Source organism: Antechinus flavipes, chromosome 3 (genome assembly GCF_016432865.1).
Source record: "Antechinus flavipes isolate AdamAnt ecotype Samford, QLD, Australia chromosome 3, AdamAnt_v2, whole genome shotgun sequence".
NCBI lineage: Eukaryota > Metazoa > Chordata > Mammalia > Dasyuromorphia > Dasyuridae > Antechinus > Antechinus flavipes.
Window position 1 is genome coordinate 120,283,081 of NC_067400.1, and position 25,960 is coordinate 120,309,040.

Consider the following 25,960-nt stretch of genomic DNA (forward strand, 5'->3'; position numbering starts at 1 on the left):
CTTAACATTATCTTTATTTATCATTTATAAAACTAAAATGTGGTAATTGTTCCATAAATGCCATGTGTTCTTATTTCAGGCTATTCGAGTTACTCATGAATCGAGTGCCCATGAAGGTCAGACAGAGGTATTTTATATTTCCTATATTATTCTTTCCCTATTTTTTGTCTTAATTTAGCTTCTGAACTTAACTATCTCTTGCCATCAATGGCAAGAAAATTGCCTTTTTTCTAATTTTATATGTTAATGTAATTGATTAATGACTATATTATTATTAATTTTAATAATTGACTTGTTATATGAACTATAGCTGTAGAACACCACAAGGATCTTACATCATTTAGACTTGTTCATAAAGTCTTCCAAGTGCATGCTTCTCTAAGTAGCAGTATGATACTTTGGCATCTCATACTTCACATTTTTTGTCCAGTTGTTTATACCAATCGTATTGATTACCATGCTGTGGTAAGTATGTCCAGGTGGCATATAATTTTCTTCTCTGTATGTGAAAGATGATTCCAGATATATGGTACCTTTATAGGACTTTCTAGTAGTGATACTTGTCTCTTGCCACCTCCCCTTAGTTGGATACAAAAGAGCTATTATTAGAGACAAATGAGATTATGTCTCTAATGTGTGTTGTAAATCAAAAAATATGACTATTATTGTTAAATCTACTATGAAGCATTCATTAATTTTCCGAGGCCTTGGGCAATGTGAGTATAAGATGCACCATTTTTTCCCCCCCTAATTGAATAGTTTCTAAAACCTGTAGTTTTTGTGCTTTTAAAAATATCATTTTAAAACATGGTTTTCTAGGATAAATAATATCTAACTAAAACAATATATTGACTGACATAATTGTCATATAAGTATACAATTTTTGAGTAGGTAGGATTAAAATAGCTCTTTCCCTTGAACAAAAATATGGCATTGAATGTTCATGATGGAGGTTGATATTTTCTAGAAATCTGAATATTTGTCCTAGTTGCCTCTTATGGATATAAGTCCTGAATTCTTAACATTTAGAGCTGGAAGGGACCTTGGAGGTTATCCAGTCTAAGCCTTGTATTTTACAGATGAGGAAACTGAGGTCCAGAGAGTTTGTGACTTATACAAAGTTACTTAAAAATAACTTTGGACAAGTCACCCAAACTCTCTAGGCCTCAAATAGTTAGTGGCAGAATTGAAAGTAGGTCTTCTAATTCTAAATCCAGGACCTTTTCTGTTCTTCTGTATTGCAACCCTTGGGAGTTACTTCTTGGGGTTTGCTTTCAAGTAGAGGGGTCTATTGCTTTTGACACTTTTTGTTTTTTCCCAGTGTTGGGCTTCTTACCAGTTAAATAGCTTTGTTGCATAAGAAAATGTCAAATCTAAATAGCTTAAACAAAAGATAAGAGCTTGATGAAATGTGTAATCTCTACCTTATATTTCTTTATGTAATTTTAAGTAGATTATATAAGTTTTTTGAATTTTTGTTTTTCACCAATAATAGGCTAGTAGTAATACAGATAGTTATCACAATTATCACAGAATCATTTTGAGGAAGAAAAAAATGTAATGGCCTAATTTATTTCTTGTTTGAAGTGATAAAATTGCTTTCACAGATGTTCAATTCAACATATACTTGAGTACCCAAGAAATTTAAGATCTAGCCTTTGGCCTTAAGAAACACATATGGGAGCAGATGGGGGAGTTGATAATGGAAAAGACCTAGTAGACAAATAGTTGTTTGTAATGACACAGGACAATATAAATCAGTGTCCAAATGAGTAACATTGATGAGTGGTAAGATTGCAGCAAAGAGAAAAATTGTTCTAGATTTAAATAGGGGAAGGCCTTGAGCTGGAACTTGAAGGATCAATAGAGTTTGGTAGTTTAAAATCCAGGGAGGAAGGGCATTCTTGGAAGAGGCTGGCAGATAGATGGAGCATAGACTAGGATATTCAGCTATACCATGAATACTGTCATCTTTGTATTCTAAAGGAGAATGTGTACTATATGTGTGAATGTATATGTATAATTTTTTGATTTAGTATAATTTGATTTAACTTGAATTTTATTTGAGAGTAGACATAGTTTATATGAAATATGTTGTGATATAATGGAAACTACCTGGACTCATTCAAGAGTGTGTTCAAATCTTACCTTAGACACTTATTGTGTAACTCTAAGCAAGTTACTGAACTTTTTTGAGCCTCAGATTCCTCCCCTCATATTTTTTTCCCCAGAGTCCTGGGTACTTAATAAGATAATATTGAAAACCTATTACTATCATAAATTGAGAATTTAGTTCAACTTAATACACATTAAGTAACTGTTTATGTGTAAGACACTGGAGATGCAAAGATGTCTTTCAGATGTATCCCTTTCAAGCAGAAGACTTTATACAGAGGTTATAACACACACAGCTATATAGGTAGTACAAAATAGAGTATGGTTGAGAGGAATGAGTTAGATCCAGACAAATTGCTGTAGGGATATTTGAGGAGGGAGAGGAAGACCTATTCAGGAAGAAAGGAGGGTATTTGTATGTGAGACATATAAATGTCTCACATACATAAGTAAGACATAGGAGTACTTGAAACATGGCTAGAGAAATTGTATTTTAGGGTTTAAGTAGCGCAATCACCCTGAATACAGTGGCTAGAGGAGGCTTGCTTGGAATAAAACCAGGATATTTTATATTGATTTTGAATTTCAATTTATATGACCTCTGAATTCGGATTACTTTGCATAACCAGCCATTTTATATATGTAATCACTTTTCTAAAATCTAATTTCTAGATTTTTTTTGTTTTAACATTTTTCTTAACAAGCTCTTAATCTGTCTTCCTCCTACTCCCTCATTAAAAACAAATATGTAGGACTCCCTTCCCCCCCATACACATGAAGACACTAAAGAAAAAAAAAAGATCTCAACATATATGGATATTCAAGCAAAGCAGATTCCCTTACTGATCAAGTCCAAAAATATATTTATTCTGTAATATAAGTATCACAAATTTGTTAGAAGGTGAGTAGTGTATTTTTTCTTTGTCCCTTAGGATTGTGATTTGTTATCAGGACTATTTTGAATTATAATATTCTCTTCTAAAATACCAGTTCTTTCTCACTGTTTGGTATTATTCACAAGTTCAGTGAACATAGTTTTTATAACATCAAATGTTAATAAGATCTCTAAAGTATAGTCAACTTTTACATTTAAAAAAATTTGGGGGGGTGTCTTTTGTTTTTGACCATGGTAATTTCAGGGTGGCCTTGCTGTAAGTCAAATTAACAAGTTAGCAAATACTTATTAAGATCTTAATATGTGCCAGACACTGTGCTAAGCCCTATAGCAGGTTATAAATGTTTTAATAGAGATAGTTTATGACTAGGATTTTTTTTAGTATATCAACTATAAACTTTCCTGAGGGCCCTATCCCAAATTTAGTAGAGTGTATCATGTTGAAGTTACTTTATCAGAGAGAATATAATATTAAAAATATATTTTTCCTTATGACATGTAAAAAATCAGAAAAGAAACCTTTTCTTTAGAAAACTTGTGTTTTTGTTATCCTGGAGATCTTCTATAACACATCTTAAAAGTTCATAGAATATGGGTCTGATTTTGAGTGGTGTTGGCCTCAATTCTAACATTTTGGCTACAGATTTCACTTTATGCATTCCTTATTGAAATGCTGTTTTGTTTTTGTCTTTTAATTTTTGGCAAAATAAAACTAGAAAGAGTGATCAAGGGAAGATAACAGTAAAAATAAGAAAATTTGCAGCTTTTTTCTTTGATATTTGATGTATCTATAATGTTAACAATTTGAGTAATCCTTCCAATGATGCAGATTGCAGCCCATCCGTGCTTGTCCATCCTGTGTGACTCTTATTTGTGTTTCTTGCAACCCTGGTACAAAAGGCCCATTCAACAGGAATGCCATAGGATATTTTGACATTGCATGTCATGCGCTATTAGTGGAGCATGCAGATTGTCCACTGGGTATTAGTATTAGTAAAAGAAGATTTAGGGCTTTACTTTGAAGCCCTAAAGTCTGAATTTGAATCCAAGCACTGCCCAGGTGATTATGGGCAAAAAATTTAACCTCTCTGTGCCACAGTTTCCTCATCTGTAAAATAAGTGAATTAGGTTTTTGTAGACATACATCCCTTTGCACAATCCTTTGTTTAAAATGTTTTGTATGGGGCACTGAGATGGCGCAGTGGTTTAACACCAGCCCTAGAGTCCAAATTTGTCTTCAGATACCTAACACTTATTAGTTGTGTGATCCTGGGCAAGTCCCTAACCCCAATTGCCTCTCAAAAAGAACAATAGCAAAAACAAAACAAAAAACCCTAAGGTGAATGTGTTGTAGTTAATGAACACCATACCTTTTCTATTGTTATTTGGATAATCCTAACCCTCCGTTTATTGGACACTAATATTTCCTAATTTGCAGCCATATAACCTTAATGGAAGAAGATTGTTTTAAAAGGATCTTGAGCTTCATTTCTAGGAGAAGCTTTGGGTCATTAATAGAAATGTTAAATTTCTCAAAGGCAATCTTAACTTTTTTCCTAACTCAGTTCTAGGACCACTTCATTATTCATTAGATCCTATTCTGCTTTTTGGTTGTTTACTGTTCAAGAGTATCATATTTAGTAGAAAATGACACCTTAATAAGGTTTTCTTTCAGTCAAATATCTCTTAGAGATATATTGCAGAATCATACAAGATTCTTTTAAAAGGTATAACAACAGAGATAACTTTATTCTGATTAATAGTATCAAATAAACTTAAAACTGGGAGAAATTTGCTTTGCAAAGATAATTTGTCATTAGCATGAGGGATGTCTAGTATAAAAAATTCAGAATGAAGAGAGATTTCCTGTGTATGGTAAGGTCTGTCAGATTCTTCTGTTTATAGATAATATTATGTTGATTTCATCAAATACTGCAACATTGCAGAGGCTCTTAAATGAGACTTATGAGTGAAGAGAGTTTGGCCCAACTAATCACACAGGAAAAAACTAATGGATGAAGAATATATTTGTTCATGCTAATATGTGGTTGAATAGACAGCTCACAGAGCTAATCCATTAGTACACATGATTTGGATAAACCATGTAAAGGCAATCTTAATATTGTATTAGTATTGATAAAAATATAGTGTTCCCCAGCGCGGGGAGGTTAGTTCCCCTGCATTGGTCAGACCATGTATTATATTAAATTCTGTTCTAGTGCCTTTGACATTGTTAAGATTAATAAATATTTGTTAAAAGTTGGATGTCAAATTTTTAAAGGGTGGTTGTCAAAATTAAAGTTACCAAAGTGGAACAATTTAGTATGGCACAGAAGCTTTAAATAATGTCATGAGAAACAAAGATAAGGTAATGTTTATTCTAGAAAAGACAATGCAGTAGAAAGAATGCTAAATTTTTGCAAAGACAAATAATCAATTAATCAATGAATAAACAATTATTTAGCACCTGCTATGTGCCAAGCACTGTGCTAAGCTCTGGACCAGAATTGAATAAAGATTTATTTATTATCTTATAATTTTACCTCTCTGGGCCTTCTATGTTTTGGGCCAGTTGGAAGAGATTAACTGAGGTCCTTTCTAGAATTGAATTTGTGGTCTTTATGAAGGCTTGGTGGGGCATGGGGAATGAAGGAGAGGGATTGGGGTTTGGGGAGAAAAAATATATACTGTCAAATATTTGAAGGCCTTTCATATGGAAGAGGGATTAGACTTCTCTTTGTTTCCAGGGGGCAGAACTGGGACCGAAGAGTGGAAGTTACTGGGAGGCAAATTTCAGCTCATTAGAAAACGTTCTTCAACAATTAAAGCCACCTGAAAGTCATATGGACTGCCATGTTGAGGTGTGTGCCACAGTCAGGGGTGGTTTTCAGATTGAGCTTGGGTGACTTTTGGGGATATTGTGGAGGAGATCCATTCATTGTACATAAGGGCTAGACTCATAATCCCTTCCAGCTCAGTTCTGCCAAGAACTAGCAGCGTGACCCCTAAACAACTCAACTTTTCCTTCTTTGTCCTTAGTATCCTTATTGCTAGAAGAACGAAGTTAGAAGAGATGATCTCAAATATGTCATTTCTAACTCTAATGAATGTAATTAAATACCAAAAGGATTCTTAACCAAGAAGGCAATATGGTGTAGTGGAAAGAGTGCTGATCTGGAAGTCAGGAGACTTCCATTTGAATCCCATTTCTAACATTTACTAGGACTATGACCATAGGGAAGTCGCTTAATCTCAGTTTCCTCATCCTTAAAAGGGAGCTCATAATATCTTTAAATATTAAGAGATTGGGAATAAATGCATTAGAATTTGGCATTGAATACACCAAGAGTTGTAAACTAGAAATTTTAGACTTCTTAGCTGACTTAGGAATAAGAACCGACTTTTATGTAGTGATAGGTTTACAAAATGATTTTTGTATTTTAAATTTAAGGTGGCTAATGCAAGTACTGTTATCACCATTTTACAGATGCAGAAACTGAGACTTAAGAGCCCAAGAGACTGGCACAGGTGACTTACTAATGATCTAGTTTAATAAGTAGGAAAGCCAGGATTTGAAGGCAAGATTTCTCCTGCCTCCAAGCTTGGAGCTTATGTCACTACAATCATTGCTTTCTCTAACATTACAAAATTTAAAACAAGTTATTTTGTAGAAGAAATAGGACTTGAAACATTCCTCTGGATAAGAGGGGGGCGGTCACCCTTTTTGGTGAACCCCACATGCACTACTGATCCCTGTGCTTATTGTTGGTGAAAGATTAAGGCAATTTGGCCTCTTTGGTCAGGAACCTCCTCATATCAAAATGTGTTACTCAAAATTCATCTTCTGTTTATAGTAAAGTTACCAATAATATAACCATGTGGGTTTGTATTACTTTTGTAGCTGATCATCTGTGACAGATGACGTAATTATCTCCCAGCCCTACTTCTTACTTGCTGTGTGACTTTGGGCAATAATAATAGTGACTGACAATTTGTATAATGCTTTAAGCTTTGAAAAAGCACTTTACATGTATCCTCAGAATAACTGTTGGGTGTCCCTGTTTTACAGATGAAGAAAGGGAGACGCAGAGAGGTCAAGTAACTTGCCCAGGGTCACAAAGCGAGTATCAGTGACTGGCACTCAGTAGGTGCTTAATAAACACTTACCAACTGGACTTCAGATTCTCCAGTCCTTCTGCTGTTACACACACGGCTTCTCAAGTCATTTCCCCTCACTGCATTCATTTATAAAACAACAATGTTGACATAGATGATCTCTGAAAGTCCTGTCCAGCTCCATAGCCTGTGATGTGGTAGGAGAACAGGCTGAAAGGCAGGATGAGGGGAAGCAGACAATGGGATTTCATGAAGGAACAATTTCAGTGGTATGGAAATTGAAAGTATTATAGTATACTTAAGCTTACCATAGATCTGTCTTGAATTTAGCAGAAAACAAGTCCCCAAAAGGTGGTGCTGGAGATTTGGTATTTATTAATGTAATTTAGTGAGGAGTGAGGATAATATGAAGAAAGTTGTCCCAGATGTTAAAATGGTTAAACTAAGTCTTAAAAGCTGATTTTTAAATCTCCTGTCACCATTTTATGTGTATTTGTATACATTTATCTATTTTACTCCTAAAATATTTCAGAATAGCTAGTGTGCTCTAGGCTTACATTTATGAAATATGTTCATATCTGAAAGAAATAATTAAGTAGTAAACTAGTTATTGCCTTAGAGACAAAAATCAAGATAGAGGAATTAAGCTTTTTAATCCTGGAAGCCTCCCAGTAAACTATTGAAACCAATTTGTGGGTGATTTTATATTTAAAAGTTAATAAATTGGAGCTTTAGTTATAAGGCTATTGCTTTCACAAAAGAAAGTTATTATTAAAAAATGCTGATTCTGCATAACAGTATTTGAGAGCTGCAACATATCTCTCTTGAAGGTAAGTTTTAAAACATTATTTGGTTTTTAACATACTTGACTGAGCATTGTATGTTCAGGTTCTTTCTATAATAATACTCAAGTTGAAGTATTTCAATTATTGGTTATTACCTTTGAATAAATAATAGAATAATAGAATTACCTTTGAATAAATAATAATAGCTAACACTTATGTAGTTCCATACTATTTGGCAGGTACTGGGATAAGTGCTTTACAAATATCTAATTTGAATCCTCACAGCAACCCTAGTGGGTGAAGAAAATAGGTTCAGTTAAGTTACTTGTAACTTTACACAGTTAATTTTATTTGAGGTTGAATTTGAAGTTAGCTCTTACTGACTCTAGACTCAGTACTGTGCACTATGGTGCCACCTGGCTTCCTGAATTTTTGAGATTTCCCTGTTTAATATGCATTTCATGAAAAAATAAAATCTGATTCAAGTGTTATGTTAACAGAAAATTGTATATTCTAACAGTGTGATCTTAATTATAACTTAAAATGAATCTTTGACATGAGTTATTGTAGCTGTTTATGAGACCTCGATTACAAAAAGCTGTATATTTGTCCAGTGACTCAAGGGTCATATGTGTACAGAAGAAGGAGATAGTACTGACTAGAATGGTGTGGAAATAGGACTGATTGTTAGGAGGAATAAATAACATCTTTGATGAGTAATAATAGAATCTTGGAGCGGAATGGTTTAAACTTTATTTCTCCCTAAAAGTAGAGAGATAGTAAATTCTGACATTATAATACTGACTTTTTTTTTTTTAAAGCATTTTAAGATTTACTACATGCTTCTTTTAAAACAATCCTATTAATAATCGTTAATACAACTATCTCCATTTTACAGATTAGGAACTAAGAGAAGTAACTTCCTCAAAAGGTTCAGTCAATATTAGAGTCAGAATTTGAAAATAAAGTTTGCTTGTCATTCCAGATTTTTCTGAGGCATTTAGGTGGTGTAGTGGATAGATATTGACCTTGAGTCTTCTTGAATTAAAGTTCAAATCCTGCTCAGACTTCCTTGCTTTTGAAATTCCCTGATCTGTGAAATGGTAATAATAATAGGACTTATTCTTGTGAGGTTCACAACGAGTATTTGTGTAGAACTTTGGATACCTTCAAGTGCTGTAGAAGTACTTGTTATTATTTCTACTCTAATATGCTGATTTAAAATATTTATCCATTTTTTTAACATGTCCACAGAAGGAAGTTTCATTACTTTGAATTTTAAGCATTTAAACAACTATCAATCTTCTTTTTAAAAGTTGAAATAATTGAATTGGGAAGAAAATTATGATAAAAAAATTAAAAATCCTTGGTCTTCCAACCTATGTTTTTATTTTTTAATTCCTATTTTCATTCTCTTTCCTATCTCAATTAACTGCATTCTCTCCAAAGATTAGTTTGAAAATTTTCAAGGTTTGCCCAACACAAAAACCTACTTAATGTGAAAATTACTATTGTAAAATTTTTTAGTTTCCAATTTAAAATACTATTCTTGGAGTTTTCTGACTTATTCTTTTTGCCTTACCTCAAAATCTGTCATAGTTTGTTATCTGTCTATCTGGCACTGCCTTTAATTATGTTTTATAACACATCCATGCGTTTCTATCTTCTATATTTCTTGTCCATATCTCCTTTAAAAATGATATTTATTTTACAGCATAGATGAGGATATATGAACAATCCAAAGATAAAATTTAAAAGTTAGTGGAAATCAGGAGGATTTTTGGTACCTATGACATACTATAAACTTAGGATAAGTATATGTCTATATAAAACCCCTTGACAATTTTTTTTTTTAACAAGAAATGTCATCTAAATCTTCCTCATCTTTTATTTCTGCAACTGATTTTAAAAAAACTCCACAAACGCTTTTTAAAAAAATTATCTTTGTTTTTATATATGACTTCTTTCCAAAAATATTCTCCCCAGTTAGCGTACTGTTCTTTGTCAAAATAATTTAAAAAGAGGAAAAAAGGAAGTTCAGACAAATAACACATCAACTTTGTCTATTGTGTATATGTGTAATATTTCATATCCCTAGTATTCCACCTCTGAAAAGAGTTTAGGGAGATGTGTAGGTTAGGGAGATGTGTTTTCTCAATTCTTTGGGATAGCTCAGTGGGGATAGAAGCAGAAAAATCTGAGTTCAAATGCAACCTTAGATAATTTCTAGACAAGTTACAATCTCAATTTCCTCATATAAAATGAGGATAATAATAATTCCCACCTCTCAGGGTTATCATGAAGATCACATGAGATCATTTTAAATGCTCTTAGAATGTCTAGCACATAGTAAGTGCTATGTTGTTAGTTTCCCAAAGCTTCATTATACTGCTTTCAGTTTCAGACCTCTTCTTCTACCATCCTTCCTTGTTCCATTTATATTTACATACGTTATATGCATTATTTTCCTGGTTCTGTTTACTTCATTCTTATCAGTTTATGTTAGTATTTCTACTTCTGAGTTAATATTTATAATTTGCTAAAGTAAATTATTCATTAAACATTCAGATGCCATGATTTGTTTATCTAGTCTTGAGTGGATGGGCATCTGCATTATATTTAGTTCTTTATTACAAAATGCCGTTGTGAATATTTTTGTTTTACAGGGGACCATTAGTCTCTTTATATGCCTAGCACTGGAATCAACTGAATCAAAAAGTATGGACATTTCGTTCACTTTTCTAAAATGTAATTCCAAGTTATACAGTTAGGAAAGCAAGCAAATCAGAAATTCAAGACTTCATATTTATCCTTGCTAAATTTCATCATTAAGAGAAAAGCCATTTAGTGGAATTGGCAAGAGCTCTGAATTTAAATTTCTTTGTCATTTATTTACATAATTTTAGATAAATTATTTAATCTTTTTGGTTCTCATTTTTCTCATCTGTGAAATTTGGGATGATCTCGGTAACTTCTCTTCATATTCTTATTTGGTTTATATGGTTACATCTGCTAATTAATGAATTACTTTTTGTAGCATTTCATAGTTTTCTGGCTCTCTTGTGTTCTTATGCCTATTTTAGTATATCTTCTTAGGAATCCTAGATACATTTTATTGATATATAATTTCACAAAGGTTCAAATATTGCTTCTGGAGTGTTGAATAATTAAATGTAGTAGAATTCACTGATTTCAAAACATCTACTGTGGATTTGTGGTGAAATTAATGAGTAAAGTTTCATAGAGTAGTGAATAAATTGTTGTTTCTTAGCTTTACTAGCATCTGAGACAGTTCCTTCTTCCAGAAAGGCATCAGTAGTCTTGAATTATATAGCTTGTTTGGTGGTTTTTCTTTGTTATTTTTCTCAAATTAGATTATTTAAAATCTAAAGACCATCTGTTGTTAAAGATGAGAGAAGCTACATGTTTCATTGGTATGACCTTAAAAAGATATCAAGTGAAAGTAAGTTAATATTTAATAATTGCTACAATGGCTATTTAATTTTATTGGATAGATGAGCAATTGCTAATTTGTACAAATTACTATTCTTTTTTACTTGGTTTTAGAGTAAATTCCTTTTTTTTTTTTTTTTTTGGTAAATGAAGCTTTTATTAAGTACCTATTGTAACCCAGGAACTATATAATACTTGTTCTCACATTTGTTTTTCTGAAATAAATGGAAGGGTGGGGGGGGGGGAAGGAATGAGAGGACTGGAGCATGAGGTGTTTATGCCAGTAGTGAAAATAATTAGATATACATTACTCTTTTATTCAGTGTCATTTTACTCAAGTAATTTTTGTATTTGTAGAAAATTGAGCTGATTTTTTATTAATTAAAAGTTATTAAAATGGTCCATGATTACATAATTAAGTAAAAAATAGATAAAAATTCACAATTGAGTTGAATTTTTATAAAAGTCACTTATATTTGTTCCAAACTATTGAGGTTGTAGCTCTAGAATTTCTCAAGTTGCTTTTTTAAAGTATTTGTTTTTTTCTCCCTTAGAAGCAAGGAAGGATGTTTAGGAAGAAAAATAGTCAACATATAATTAAATGGTTTTTTTAGTTCCTAATTATCCTGAGGGAGACAGATGGAACAGTAAATAGAACTCTGATGAAAAGTGTCATATATAATTTAAATTGTTATAGTTTAGTTTGGCAAGTACTGAAATAATCTACTTTTTTATAGTTTTCTTTGTTTTCCTTCATTCTTAATTGTATTCTTTTTACATGCTATTTCATTTAAGACTTTGAGATGGGTTGCAATAGTTTGTATTTCTTTTTGATGATTTTAATTTTGCTTCAAAGAGATAAAAATTTGTGACACTGGGATAACTCATTAATTTTGCCTTTTACTCTCTTTTCCTGCTTCTTTGCATCTCTTCCTTCTGGACTCCTTTTCTCTTCCCCTATAGAGTGTGAGTGACTATTTACAATGGGTATGCATGCCATTTTATGGGAAAGATCAGAATTGGTCAGAGTGTAGAGCAAGTGAATGGCTATTAGAACTAGACTAGTTTACATTTTAATAAGTTTCTACACTTGTGTTTTACCATAATAATTCTATTCTGTGAAATAATACTTTATACTAAATTGATGATTAGTTACAATCTTCTCATTGTTTGTCATTGATGATTAGTTACAATCATATGGCATCTTCTTTTTTAAGGTTATTTTATTGTCTTGTCATAGAAAGGATCAGGAGCCTCTTCTTGCCAATCTTATGATTTTGAAAATAGAAGTGAATCATTGTTTTAAATTACTATTTACTTTAAAAGAAAATATACAGGTGCATTTCATCAAATGACTTTGCCAGAAATAATTCTTACACACAATGATTTACTTCAGGAAAAGAAATAACTAAAAATAGCAATTTTTATGTCCTTTCTCCCTTTTTCTCTTTTTTGGACTTGGGAATGACAAAAGATCTCTAGAGATTGTGAAACTGGATTTACTTGGAATAAATGAGAATCTTGTAAGGGAGAGGAAGAGATTAGCCTAAAGTTATAAAAATGAATTGTGAGGAAATAGTTGACACATTGATGACTGTAAGTTTGAGGAGGTTGTTGAGACACTGTATAAATAGTGGGTTTTTTTTTTTTTTTTAATTTGGTAATGGTAAACTGATGATAAAATTTTAAATGTTTGGAAGTAATGTCTCAAGAAATTTTTTTGAGTTTTTGGGTATTCTGATTTTATTAACTTGAGAAATGTCAAGGAGGAAAAACTTGCCATTATCCAACTTTTCCTTGGAATATGTGTTGGTAGTTTATATATTTTGACATATATCCTATATTTATTTATTTTTTCACTTTCTCTTCCATGGGTTTAATTTTACTTATTTGAACTTAAACCTTAATTTAAAAAAAAAAATTAATTCAGTATTTTGGACTAATACTTTCTTTTAAAAACCAGAAAGTAATTCAAAATTACCTAGATTCTAAATATAGTTGTACATTTTTGGGATAAAAATCTCATTTTTGCTTATTCCTTTACAAGATATTTTTCAAAATAGTCATTTCCCTTCAAGATATTGGAATTTTTTTCATTTTCCTTTTATACTATATAATAGTATGTGTAATCTTATGTAAATAACAAGCTTAGATACATATGTCGTCATATTTCATTAGTAGCTGACAAATGGGACCAATACAAAAGTTAAAAACAGATCAGAAAATGAAGGGTGAAATTGCTAAATAACAAGTTAACATAAGTCGCTTGAGTAGGAGAAAAAACACTAAAGTGAACAGAATCTGAAGGAAATCTAAAAATATTTCAGAGTTTGAGTTTTGGAAGGGACCTCAAGTCATTTAGAATCTACATATAAAAGGAAATCCCACTATAATGTACCAGAGAAGTCATCAGCTGCTTAAAGATTTCCAAGGAAGATGAACCCATCCTCCCCAGGCAGCCCATTCTATTTCTGACATTTCTGGTTAAGATTTTTTTTTTTCCTGACAAGCCTAAATTTGTTTTTGTTTGGTTTTTTTGGTAATCCATACCTGTTACTTCTTTGGGACCACAGAAAACAGTCTCATCTCTTTCACATGCTATCCATAAGCATCCTTTATATGCTTGAAAAATTTCAGATACTTAGAATTCCAGTAGTGTTATTTTAATCCAAATTCCTTCCAGTAGTGTTACTTTAATCATCCTCTATGAAGATAGGTGATTAATTTTTAGGGGTAATCTGAATATTTAAGAGTAGTAGAAATAGTATCCCCTGCCCATTTTTAAGGAGAGTATTAGAAAATGAGTTGCAGTTCTCATCATGAAATATAATTTCAGTAGGGGAAGTTGCTAGGTCCCATTTATTTTGGTGAGGCAATTGGGGTTAAGTTACTTGCCCAAGGTCACAAAGCTAGTAAGTGTGAAGGCCAGATTTGAATCCAGGATCTTCTGACTTCAAAGCTAGTTCTCTTGTCCACTGCACCATCTAGCTGTTCCTGTCCCGTTGATTTTTTTTTTTTTTAAAGTGTTGTTGATTTCTTAAAAAAAAAAAAAAAAAAAACTAATAATTTCCCATTGTTTATCTCCTTCTCTACCATGGAATTCTTCCTTATAAAAGTAAACCAGTTAAGCAAAATCAAGCAAGCATCCACATCTTACAATATAGAAATAGTTTACATCCATTTCACTTTAGAGAGGAAGGAATAGTCATTTATCAAGGAATAAGATTTGTCAGTGCAGTTAATCTAGGTTTACTTGTTCAAGTTTTCATTTATATTTTAAAATTATGTAATTGTTTTTCTGTTTCTGCTTATTTTATTTAGCATCAATTTATACAAGTTTTTCCATATTTTACTGAATTCTCTTTTGTCCTTATTTATAATGCATATAGTATCCTACATTTATATAACAGTTTTTTCAACAGTTGCCCAGTAAGCACCCACTCATTACCATTTTTTTTCCCTGTCATGAAAAAATGGATTGAATATTTTAGTATATGTGAAACCTTTCTGTCATTGAATTTCTTGGGGGTATATGCTTAGTAGTAGGATCACTGAGTCAAAAGGAATACTTTAATTACTTTTCTCATATAATTCCTCTAAACCTTAGTATCATTTAATTTTTTGAGGGCATAGATTTTCTTTTTTTATTCCCACAACTTGTCACAGTACTTTTGCACATGAGAACTTAATAGAAAACACTTGATGGATGAATGAACAAATACTACAATGTAGAAGAATTTTTAAACAATATAGGAGAACTTCATGCTGTATGAAACTTCAGCTCCAACCTCTACTGACTCCAAAACAATTAAGAAATAAACAAGATTATATTGATTGTATCACCATTTCTTAGAGAAGTTTAACCAGTACAAAGTTTTCACCACAACAGAGGTCAAAAATGCTCAGAGAGCACCTCAGCCAGCAGACATTCAATCTCCATGCCATGTGAAGAAACTTGGCAGCCCATTTAGAATGAAGTCTTTTTTGTAAAGAAAAAATAAAGGCGAATAAGGAGAGGAAATACCAAATAATAATACACAAAATATTGAAAAACATTTAAGAAGAAAAGAAGTATGAAGAAAACTTTGGAAAGAGCTAGCAATACTAATAATCCCTAAAGCACTTTTAGATTAACAAGAACAGCAAACAAATAAGAACCAAAACATCTCCCAATGATTTCTTTTTATTATCAAAATGATGACTCCCTCTCAGTTAAATTCGGTTAGGTATAGGAGATATCCATCCTGGTTTTGACATGATTTAGGGAGAATTGATTTTTAAGATTCCCTAAAGAGTAAGAGGTTCCAAAAGAAAGGAGAAAAAATTACAAATGATATTTTTTACCAAAAAAAAAAAAAAGATGGTTGAGGTGATTTCAGCTATTACTTATTAAAAAAAGCTTTCAAAAGTGGTCTGTAAATGGATCAACTAGATCTTTAATGAAAATTTTAAAAGTCCCTTGTAGATAACATCACAATTATATAATATTGAGAGATGTAGTTGGTAAATCTCAACTATGTTTATTGTTTGTTGATTTTTTAAAAGCCTTTGATTGTTTAGATTGTTAGACTTACGAGTACTAAAACAAGATGTTTTCCCTACCCACATAACATTTTGCAAAATTAAATAACAAGTATGGTTATATGGAAAACTGTTCAGAAATACTCTTAGTGTTGATTGGTAGCAAGTGAAGCATTAGACAGAGAGACAAGCTCAACTACAGTGTATGCCACATGAACAAGTATTGCTTTGAGTTCAGACACTTAAAAAAATGTTTCATTTCCTATGTTGCTGTTGCTTTCCAACTCTTATAACAAAATACAGCTAAGCAGAACAATTCAACACATTGGCTATTACTGACAATATGCCTCATTCTGCACCTATAGTCCAACACCACTCTGTCAAGAAGAGGGAGGCATGCGTCACCATTGGTCCTTAAGATTCCAAGTAGAAGAATTCTCTATAAATGGTAAGGTTCTCCAGATATTCCTAATTGCAGATGAAATTGTTCTAATTGCATTGATCTCCAGCATACTATAAGGCTGTCTCAATGAAATTTGTGGTTATCTAAGAGAGACTGGTTCAACCACTCACTGGAAAAACAAAGCAAATAAAGAACATATCTTGCACAGATTAAAATATTCAGCTAATCTAGCAGCCCATTGAATTGGTCCATACTTATATAGAGAGAGAGACATACAGATGTGTATGCATGTACATTTCATATAAGTGAGGCTGTTGAACAAATGATCTGGGACCAGAATTGAATAGGAGGATTTTAGGCAGGACCACTTGGGGGAAATTTTGTAGGACTTCCAGTTATCCCAGGTTGCTTGCTGCTACAAACACCATTCTCCTGGTCATGCTTTATGGCTATTTATTTTGAAACACCAAGGATCTCAGAAGAATCAGTATTGTATATGACCACGGGAAGATGTGTGATGGGTGTTAATCCTTTTGCAAATAATGAGTTGCATGCAAGAATTGACACTAAAGGATTAACAAAGAACATAGATAATCAAAAAAGGTCAGCCAGGCATATAGGAAGAATCAAAGACAATAGAAAAGCAACCCTAGTATTTAGTTGGCCTCTATGAAATACTTTTAAAGGCCAGAAATGATGCATTAGATGGATCATCTCTGCAAGATTTGTAATAAGATTGAAATAAAAATGATCCTGAATGAGATGTGATCTGCTACAATGTTGGAAGTGCCCACCTAACTATTCAAGTATGGATGAAGAACAGCTCTTTGTTTGCCCACTTGCTGTCAGTCATTTGGGCAACAGAAAACTTGCTGCAAAGCATAGAAGTTGGATGGAAAATAAAAGTCTGCTAGTTCAATCATCCATTCAATGTAGAAATCTTGTCTCCAAGAGGTACTGCTCAAATGCTTCCAGATACAAAGAGCAAACTACAGTTCAGTCTTTTGTGTTTCAAGGCAGATCTTATTGTTTCAAAATTCTTCTTTATATCTGTTGGCTTATAATTTGTACCCATGAGATAAGGGAATTTGACTTAAGTTTAGGGACAAGATATGTTCTTAAGGTTCTTTCTAATTCTTGGGTCTGTTATCTTCCACATGTTCTTTCATATATTTGAAGACAATTCTAAATCATCTTTTTTCAGTAGATTAATTCCTAGTTCCTTAAGGTGGTCCTCATATGACATGATTTGAATCTCTTCACCATTCAGGTTGTCCTGTTCTCAAATCTTTGTCACTGTCCCTTCACAGGTGCTATGTCTAGAACAACATCATAAATCCAGATGGAATTTTGCTATCATGGGACTGTTACTTTTCTTAGTATAAACATAGTTTCACTAACATAGCTTATGATTCTATTAGTTATTTTGAGTTGCTGTTTCACACAAACATCAAGTTATTTGACTTGTGATAAGCTAGAATCATCTCTGTCTCATATTTAAGCCAATGTACTTCATCAGATATTTGTTGAATAGTAAAAGACAAAATGAAAAATAGATCATCAACAGAGAAGATAAGAAGATGAAAGTAGAAAGTTAATAAAAGAGATAAGATGAGGGAGAAAGGGCCAATAGGTTCTTGAAAGACTTCCTTATAGGAAATAGCACACATCTTTTTGTTGTTTATATGTTGAATACTTTTATTTTCCCTAGTTATATGTAAAACAACTTTTTATATTTGTTTTTAAAACTTTTGAATTCTAGATTCTCTTTCCTTCCCACTCTATTAAGAAGGTACTTATGAAATTATGCAAAACATGGAGATAGCAATTTTAAAAGAAGCTAAAGATTTAAAAAGTTTAGAGATGAGGAAGTAAAGAAATCTGAGCATGTGGACAGCTTGTTCAGACATAGAAGCAGGAGTTAGTATTGAGTTCAGAGGACCACAGGTAGGCTGGTTTGTCTGAAATGTATTCATAAGAGGAAAAAGTACAGTGAGTCTATCTGAGAGCTGAGTTATTAATGGTTTTAAATGCCCACTGATTTAGTATTTTGTTCTAGAGGTTATTGGGTGCCACTGGAATTTCTTGAGCAGAGAAGTAACATAGCTAGATCTGTGTTTTGGAATACAAAAATTATTTTGAAAAGTGAAAAATGAAATGGAAGAGAGGAGAGGCCAGAAACCTGAAGTATAATTAAGAGACTGTTGGAGATGATAAGAATCTTAAGTCATGAGTAATGCCCATATGAATAGAGAAAAAGAGTAAGATTCTAGACAAGTTGTAGGTGCAGAATTGACAAGACTTGATAGCAGTATAAGAGGAAAAAATTAAAGATCTTGTTATGAACTTGGGTGGCTGAAAGAGATGGAGTGATAAAAAAGAAATAGAAAAGTTTTGAAGAATTTAGAGGGAAAAATGAGAGGTTCCCTTCTGTTCAGTCATGGGATCTCAACCTTAGTTCAGGATCTCATTGTTTTTTGTCTCGTCCTGCCAAACCTTAGCTTTGGATTACTCTCATTATCTTCTGTGTTTCCTCCAGTCCACAGGCTGCTGAATGGAGTTGGAGAGTATCATGAAACCCTATTGACTGGTCCCACTACAGATACACATTACATCTCCTCCCCCACCTTTTTTGTAGCAAGGCTTTGTTCCACTTCCCTTAGTTCATTTTCCAAACATTTCATCTCTTCTCCAACATCCCAGGGCTCCTCTTTCTCCCACTCTCTCAGCTGAGGACTTTGCCTCATATTTCACTGAAAAACTTGTGGCAATTTGGAAAATTCCTTCCTTGATTCACCTAATTCAGATGCAGACTCAGCTCCTTCATCACTATCTCCCACAGAGAAGTTCCCCATTGCCAATGGAAAACCCTCTCCATGAACAGTGACTTTATTCTAACCTGTCCCTAGATTGAGGCATCACCCCTGCCATTTTGTTTTGTCTCCTTGTCCCCAACTGCTGAGCTGTTGCTGATAGCCACAACCACGCTTCTGATCTGGCTCATCACCTGAGAAGGCAGTTCACAATCTGGGTCTCCTCCCTTCTCTCCTCTCAATCTCTTTGCCACTTTTGCAGCCTGGTTTTTCTTTCTGTCATTCAGCCGAGGCTGCTTTCTCAAAAGTTTTCCTGATCTAATGAGCTTTTCCCCATTTTGATCCTTTTTAACTTTCTAGCACTCCTTTTCTTTATTGATAGTCTTTTCTCTGGACAGTTCACTGGTACTATGGGTAGAGTGCTGGCATCTAAAAGACCTGAGTTCAAACCCCACTCAGACGTGTTGCCCTGGGCCACCATTGCACTTCCAGCTGCTTCACTTTCCTCAGCTGTCATCACCCTGTTCGCCTTCCTCTGAGCATTCTTTTGCTTTTAATATTTCTTTTAAAATGATAAAACACAAATGAATTACTAATAAATGAATGTAACTATTTTTGCTATTATTGATATCCCTCATTGTTATTGGTAATGCTATATTTATATTTGTATTTGTATTTATAATAATATCATTTTATATTGAATAATAGCTCTCAGTATTATATGTCTTAAAGGATGCGTATATCTAACATTTGAATACTATTACAAAGAAATAATAAGATTTAAACTCCTATTTACAATTATACTGTAATTACTGCTCTATCTTCAGGATTTACAGTATTTGTTTTTTCTGTTAAGCTATAAACTCTTACTTGTAAGCCATTTGTTATTCTTAGTTATACAAAACTATCTAGATTCTGAAAAAATTTTAGGTGTCCTACCAAGTAAAAATCCTTTATTGTACATTAAATTACATGTTTTCTAATGACATTTTCCTTAATAACAGGATATGATATAAATAAAGAAATTCTTTGGGGCTCGGCCACAATGAATTTCCTTGATTCTATTTTTAGAAAAATTTAGAGCCAAGTTATTATAACATATTCATGGCCAATCAGTTTCTTAGTGAAGAATATTGATTTTGTAATTTGAGACAATATATTTTAGCAACCACTTTTCAATGTTTGTCCATACTGATATATCTGAAGATTAGGTTTATTCTTATTCCCTGTTGAAATTCACATATCTGTTCATGTTCTCAGAGAAATACTTATGATAGGCAAATTAAATACTAGGTGAAACTTAATTTTGCCCTCAATGGAAGAACCTCCTGCTATTTGAAGAAAAATTCAAGATAAAAAACTGAATGTGAAAATTCTCTTCAGGAATAGGGACTCTGCTCTGCCAAGTCATAATATTAGTAAATATTTGTAAATAACTTTTAGATTACATGCAGTGTAATTAGTGTGAGGTAACAGAGGATAATAGAAACAGCACTGGACTAGTAAACGAGGCTCTTAGATTCTAGCCCTGCCACTATTTACCCATGTATGTGTCCTGGAATATCAGACCTAGTTCAGTACTCAGTTTTTTTCACTTGTAAAATGAACGGGTTGGACTGGATCATTTTTAAAATTCATGCAGATGTATGAAAATTCTCTTCAGGAATAGGGACTCTGCTCTGCCAAGTCATAATATTAGTAAATATTTGTAAATAACTTTTAGATTACATGCAGTATAATTAGTGTGAGGTAACAAAGGATAATAGAAACAGCACTGGACTAGTAAACTAGGCTCTTAGATTCTAGCCCTGCCACTATTTACCCATGTATGTGTCCTGGAATATCAGACCTAGTTCAGTACTCAGTTTTTTTCACTTGTAAAATGAACGGGTTGGACTGGATCATTTTTAAAATTCATGCAGATGTAAAGGAAAAGATGCATATATTCGCTTATCTTTTCAAATTTTGCTTAGACTATATATTTGTCATTTTTTTCTACTATCTTTTGTAAGCAAAAAAGGAAACTCAACATCTGCTATTCCTTTTCAAGAATTTTCTCAACTTAAACAATTTTGCAGCCTGTGACCAAAAAGAACTATAAATAACAAGTCTTATAAACTTAAGTAACAGCCATCGACCAAAAGAAAATCTGTAAATGTACAATCTTTTCGGGAAAGATGTTAGCATACATTATCAGGTCTCTTAATTATCACACATATTCACTAGATGTCTTTGAATCTGAAGAAACATTGTAAATAAACAAAGTATCCAATATCTTAGGCTACCAGAGAAATTAAGCCAGAACTAAAATGCATAAAAATAACTCCTGAATATTTTCTTGCAGACAGATTTTCACCAAAGGTTCAAATAATTGAACTGCATTTTAATATTCCAATATTGAATCATTCGGCATTCAGAGGGCCTGTGCTATATATCTTAATCCAAAATGGTTACTAAAGTTATACTCTATTGAAAATTAATATTGCAGCCATAAGCCTGTATTATTGTTCTGCTGTGGCAGTATATTTTACTAGATAGTTGGTGGGGAGATGGGGAAGAGGAATGGGAAAAAATGGTTCCACAAATAATATTAATAAATCCGTCACTCACAATATTTTAACTTCTGATGAAATGAATGTTTGGTACATTAGAATTCTGTATCAAGACTATAAAACTGACTCCCCAGAAGGTGAATGCTTTTGTCCTTCTAAAGATTATGGAAAGTTTAAGAATATTAAACTCCCTCATTCCTTTTTTCAAAAAACCCAATAATTTTATTTTAACTTTATCAAAGTAAAAATAGAGGAGCCGTACTTTTTATGATCCTGAGCTTTTTCACATCAGTAGTTTTTGGATGATATGTATGATTGCAATTCATGGAACACTATGTTCTCAGAAGAATCATAATTAGAATTTAGCTGAATTGTAGATGAACAAAAAAGAAGCATATTAGGCATATGCTGTAGCCAACATATTGCTAACAATGATTTGTATTTAAGAATTCTAGTAAAAGACATCAGTGACCTTTATTATCAGGTAATCGCATAGTGGGAATCTGATTTAACAAATAAATTTATTTTTTGTACTGATAGTCAAATCAAATGGTTATGATCTTTATTAAATCTCAAGCACTGCATTAAGCATTAAGAATACAAAGAAAGAGAAAAACATAATCCCTGCCCTCAAGGAGACAATATGTAAAGAATTAGATTATATATGAGAGAGATACAGAGTAGAGAAAGATCTTTTTGAAAGGGAAAGGTAGTAGTAACTGGGGGATAGGTAGAAGTACAAAGGAAGACTTTGGCCTGAGTTTTGAAAGTAATCGGGTAAACTAGGAGGCAGAGATAACAATACTTAACATTCAGATAGTGCCTGCTGTGTGCCAGGCAATAGGAGGGTTAACTCTGAAGTTTGGGAGAATAAATAGAACAAAGGTACAGGTATAGGATATTAAGTGTCATGTTCAAGAACTAAAAGGAGTCCAGTGTTGCTGTAATATGGGATGTATAGACGAGAGTAAAGTATAAGAATACTGGCAAGTTAGAAGGAAACCACGTTTGCAGGTAATGGGAGTTCATTGAAAAAAAAGGGGATTTGACATGGTCAAATCTACCCATTAAGAAAATTACTTTGTTGGCTAAGTGGAAGATGGTTTGAAGTGGGAAGAGAGTTTAAGCAGGGAAATGGATTAGAAAGCTATTGCACTAGGCTAGACAAGAGACAACAAACCTGGAACTAGGATGGAGATATTTTGACCAAAAGAGAAGGGAATATCCACATATAGTATATGTACATGTCTTTGGGTATGTGTGTGTGTACATATAAGAGAAGTTGTGAAGGTAGGAACTATAGATATATCTTGGTACAAATGAAGGATTGAGGATAGCAGCCAGAGTATGAACTTGGGGATTGGCAAGGTGGTGTTGCCCTCAGCAATAATAGGAAAGGCAGCAGTAAGAGACTGCTTGTGGGGAAAGAGAATTGGACTTAATGAGTTTGAGATAGCTATGGAATATCTCTCTTGAAATGTGACATTGGAAGCTGATGGGCTAAAGCTTATGTAAAACAATATAAAGAAAGTTGAGCAGCTAGCTCAGAAGAGGACCTTCAAAGATACACCTTCAATAACTGGGCAAGACACAGATAAAAACATCTAACAAAGGAGATTGAGAGGGAGCAATTGAATAGATAGGACAATTAAGGACCAGAGGAAAGACTCCAATCCTTTTAATATAACTTTAAAAGATTTACATAGTCAAAATCTCACAGAATTAGAAAGTTGTCTGTTTCTACAGTGGAAAGGACTATACATATTGAGGATATTACCATTCCATCAAAGAATGACAGTAACTGTTAAGTAGCGCACACAGTTCTCACTGTATTTTTATGAATTGAATTATAATTTAAGCTTTTATCTTTGAAAATAATCTTCTAGTGGCAATACTTCTGGTCACAATTATTGGTCTAATAATTAGTACAATGGTCTAGTTGGTGTGTTTGAATTTAATTTTTGTAATTCCAAGAAAAAAGCTTTTAGAATTTTTAGATTCCTAAATAGCACATTTTGTCAGTTTCTTTATCTGTTGGAATGATCATGAGTCCTTCTATGCAATGTTGTTCAACAGATGAACTTTGTTCTTATTTAAATCTGTGGTTTGTGGCATGAGCTTCAAATTGTTTTTGAAAGTGTTTCTTAAGATATTATTTATTTTTTAAAATTGCATTGATAGCTTATATGAGATGTTTAGGTGATCTAGTAAATAGAATACTGAGCTCATAGTCAGAAAGATCTAAATTCAAATATGGCCTCAGATACTTAACTAGGTGTGTGTTCATAGGCAAGTCATTTAACCTCTACTTGAATTTCATTATCTGAAAATGAAGATAAATTGCACCTACCTTCCATGGTTATTGTGGGGATAAAATGAAATAATTTTTGTAAAGTGATTTGGAAGTGTTAAAATATGATAGCCTAGTTGCTATTATTACTATTGGGGCATCTAAGCCATAGAGGTGGATAGAGTAAAGAGCCCAAAGTGTGGGAGATTCATCTTCCTGAATAAAAATCTGATCTCAGACACTACCATGTGACCTTGGAAAGTCATTTAATTCTGAAGGAAATGGCAAATTACTCCAGTATCTTTGCCAAGAAGACCCCAATTGGGGGCACAATGAGTTGTGTCCAACATATAATTTATAGTCCTCATTTAGCTGCAAGAAGCAGAAACAAAGGGAACAGAGTTCTAGTGAAACACTGAGGAAACATTGTATAGTTAATTTTGCATCCTCTTTTCTCTTAAAAATATTTATTACACTAAAGATTCACATGATTTATATATAGAATTGAATTTATATCCCAGTAACTTCCTTATGTCATGATAAGAGTTTCAGCTTATTTTATATAGCACAGTACCATTTACAAAGTGTTTCTTCACAGTAAACCTTTGTGGTAGTAATGGAAGAGTAAGTATTACCCTCTTTTTTACAGATGAGGAAACTTATTTGGAGGGGTACTTGTTTACTTTTCCTGTTGTAATATATTTTTGAATCTATGTCTTATAAACTAAAAGTTTCATTTCTTTCTACTAGATTGGGGCTTAAACTTTTTCTTTTTCTGTTAGCTATCTCTTTTTGCCTAAAAAATTTCTTTGTGACCCTGTCTTGAATCTGAGCTAAGGTGTTTCTGGTGGTGTTTGTGCAGGGTGTGCAAGTATTGTGTTCAGAATTAAGACTGCAGTGAAGTTGCATAATACATCATGGGCAAATACTGCCAGAAACCTCTCAGATTCATTACACGTTTAATTTTTGGTTGCTGCATTCAGAAATCTTACTGTTGCCAAATTTTTTGCTACCTTATTCAGTTATGTGATCCCTTATGGAGTTGGAAACCACAGTTCAAGAAGCTTTGTACTACATCACACTGCCTTGTAGTTACATTTTCATTGATAACAATATCACTTTAAAAGAGTGAATTTTTCACTATACCTGGGAAAATGTAGATAATCTTAAAGCACACAAATCCTTTAGTGATATAGTTAGGTACTTAATAAAAATGGCATACACAAGTATTTATGATTACAGTAATTCTAGGCATGTTGATTGTTTTCTAGGAGTTTGCCTTAATACCCAATTCCTGAGACTAAAAACATTTTTATAGACGGTCTGTTAAAATGTTAGAAATGTATTGTAGGTGAGTTGTTCTGATTCCAAATTGCCTATGTATAGAAGCAGGAGAACAGTTTGGGAAAATGAGTAATAGACTATTTCAACTACAATATAGGAAGGGGAGTCATGGAAATTGGGCTAAAAAAGAAGACAAACCCACATTATGAAGGACCTTAACCACAAAGCTGAAGAATTATATTTTATTTTTAAAATAGGAGAGCCACTTAAGATTTTTAATACAGTTGTGCCATGTAAAGAGCTATGCTTTATGAATATTATTTTGACAGCTATATAAAGAATGGATTAGATAGGAGAGAGATTGGAAATAAGGAGACCAATTAAGAACCTCCTGCAGTGTATAAGCGAATAGTGATAAAGATTTGAAACTAGGTCATCACTGAACACTTGCCTATTTTTCCTACCTTTCTCCTTTTGCCATTCTTTCTCTTCATAATGAATTGGGCTTTTGGTTGCATCAGAAATAGGGGCAACACAGAAAAGCTCTTTCATACTTACTAAGTCTTGCCCCATCCTTTACAAATAAATTACATTTAGAGATGATAAGAGATAATGAACTACTGGGAAAATAAGAATGAGAATAAATTGATGAAGTCTTCATTAGACATTTAAGTCTTATCTTTGGTGATTATTTGAAGCCAATTTGACTAGGACATATTAATAAAATCAGGGA

The 25,960-nt window shown here is 32.8% G+C and overlaps 1 protein-coding gene across 7 annotated transcripts in view; it reads left to right on the plus strand.

Annotated features, from left to right (window-relative positions):
* UCHL3 (ubiquitin C-terminal hydrolase L3) overlaps positions 1-25,960 on the plus strand; it is a 57,649-nt gene that overhangs the window by 14,380 nt on the left and 17,309 nt on the right. For 3 of the 7 annotated variants that reach the window (XR_007951723.1, XR_007951722.1, XM_051983933.1), the window contains exons 4-6: positions 80-127; positions 5,758-5,871; positions 16,251-16,333. Coding sequence is in view for 5 of the 7 variants with exons in the window: in XM_051983933.1 (XP_051839893.1) it covers positions 80-127; positions 5,758-5,871; positions 16,251-16,333 (245 nt within the window). In the remaining 2 variants the exon portion in view is untranslated. The remainder of the gene's footprint in view (positions 1-79; positions 128-5,757; positions 5,872-16,250; positions 16,334-25,960) is intronic. The other 4 variants (XM_051983929.1, XM_051983931.1, XM_051983930.1 and 1 more) reach the window with 2 other exon arrangements.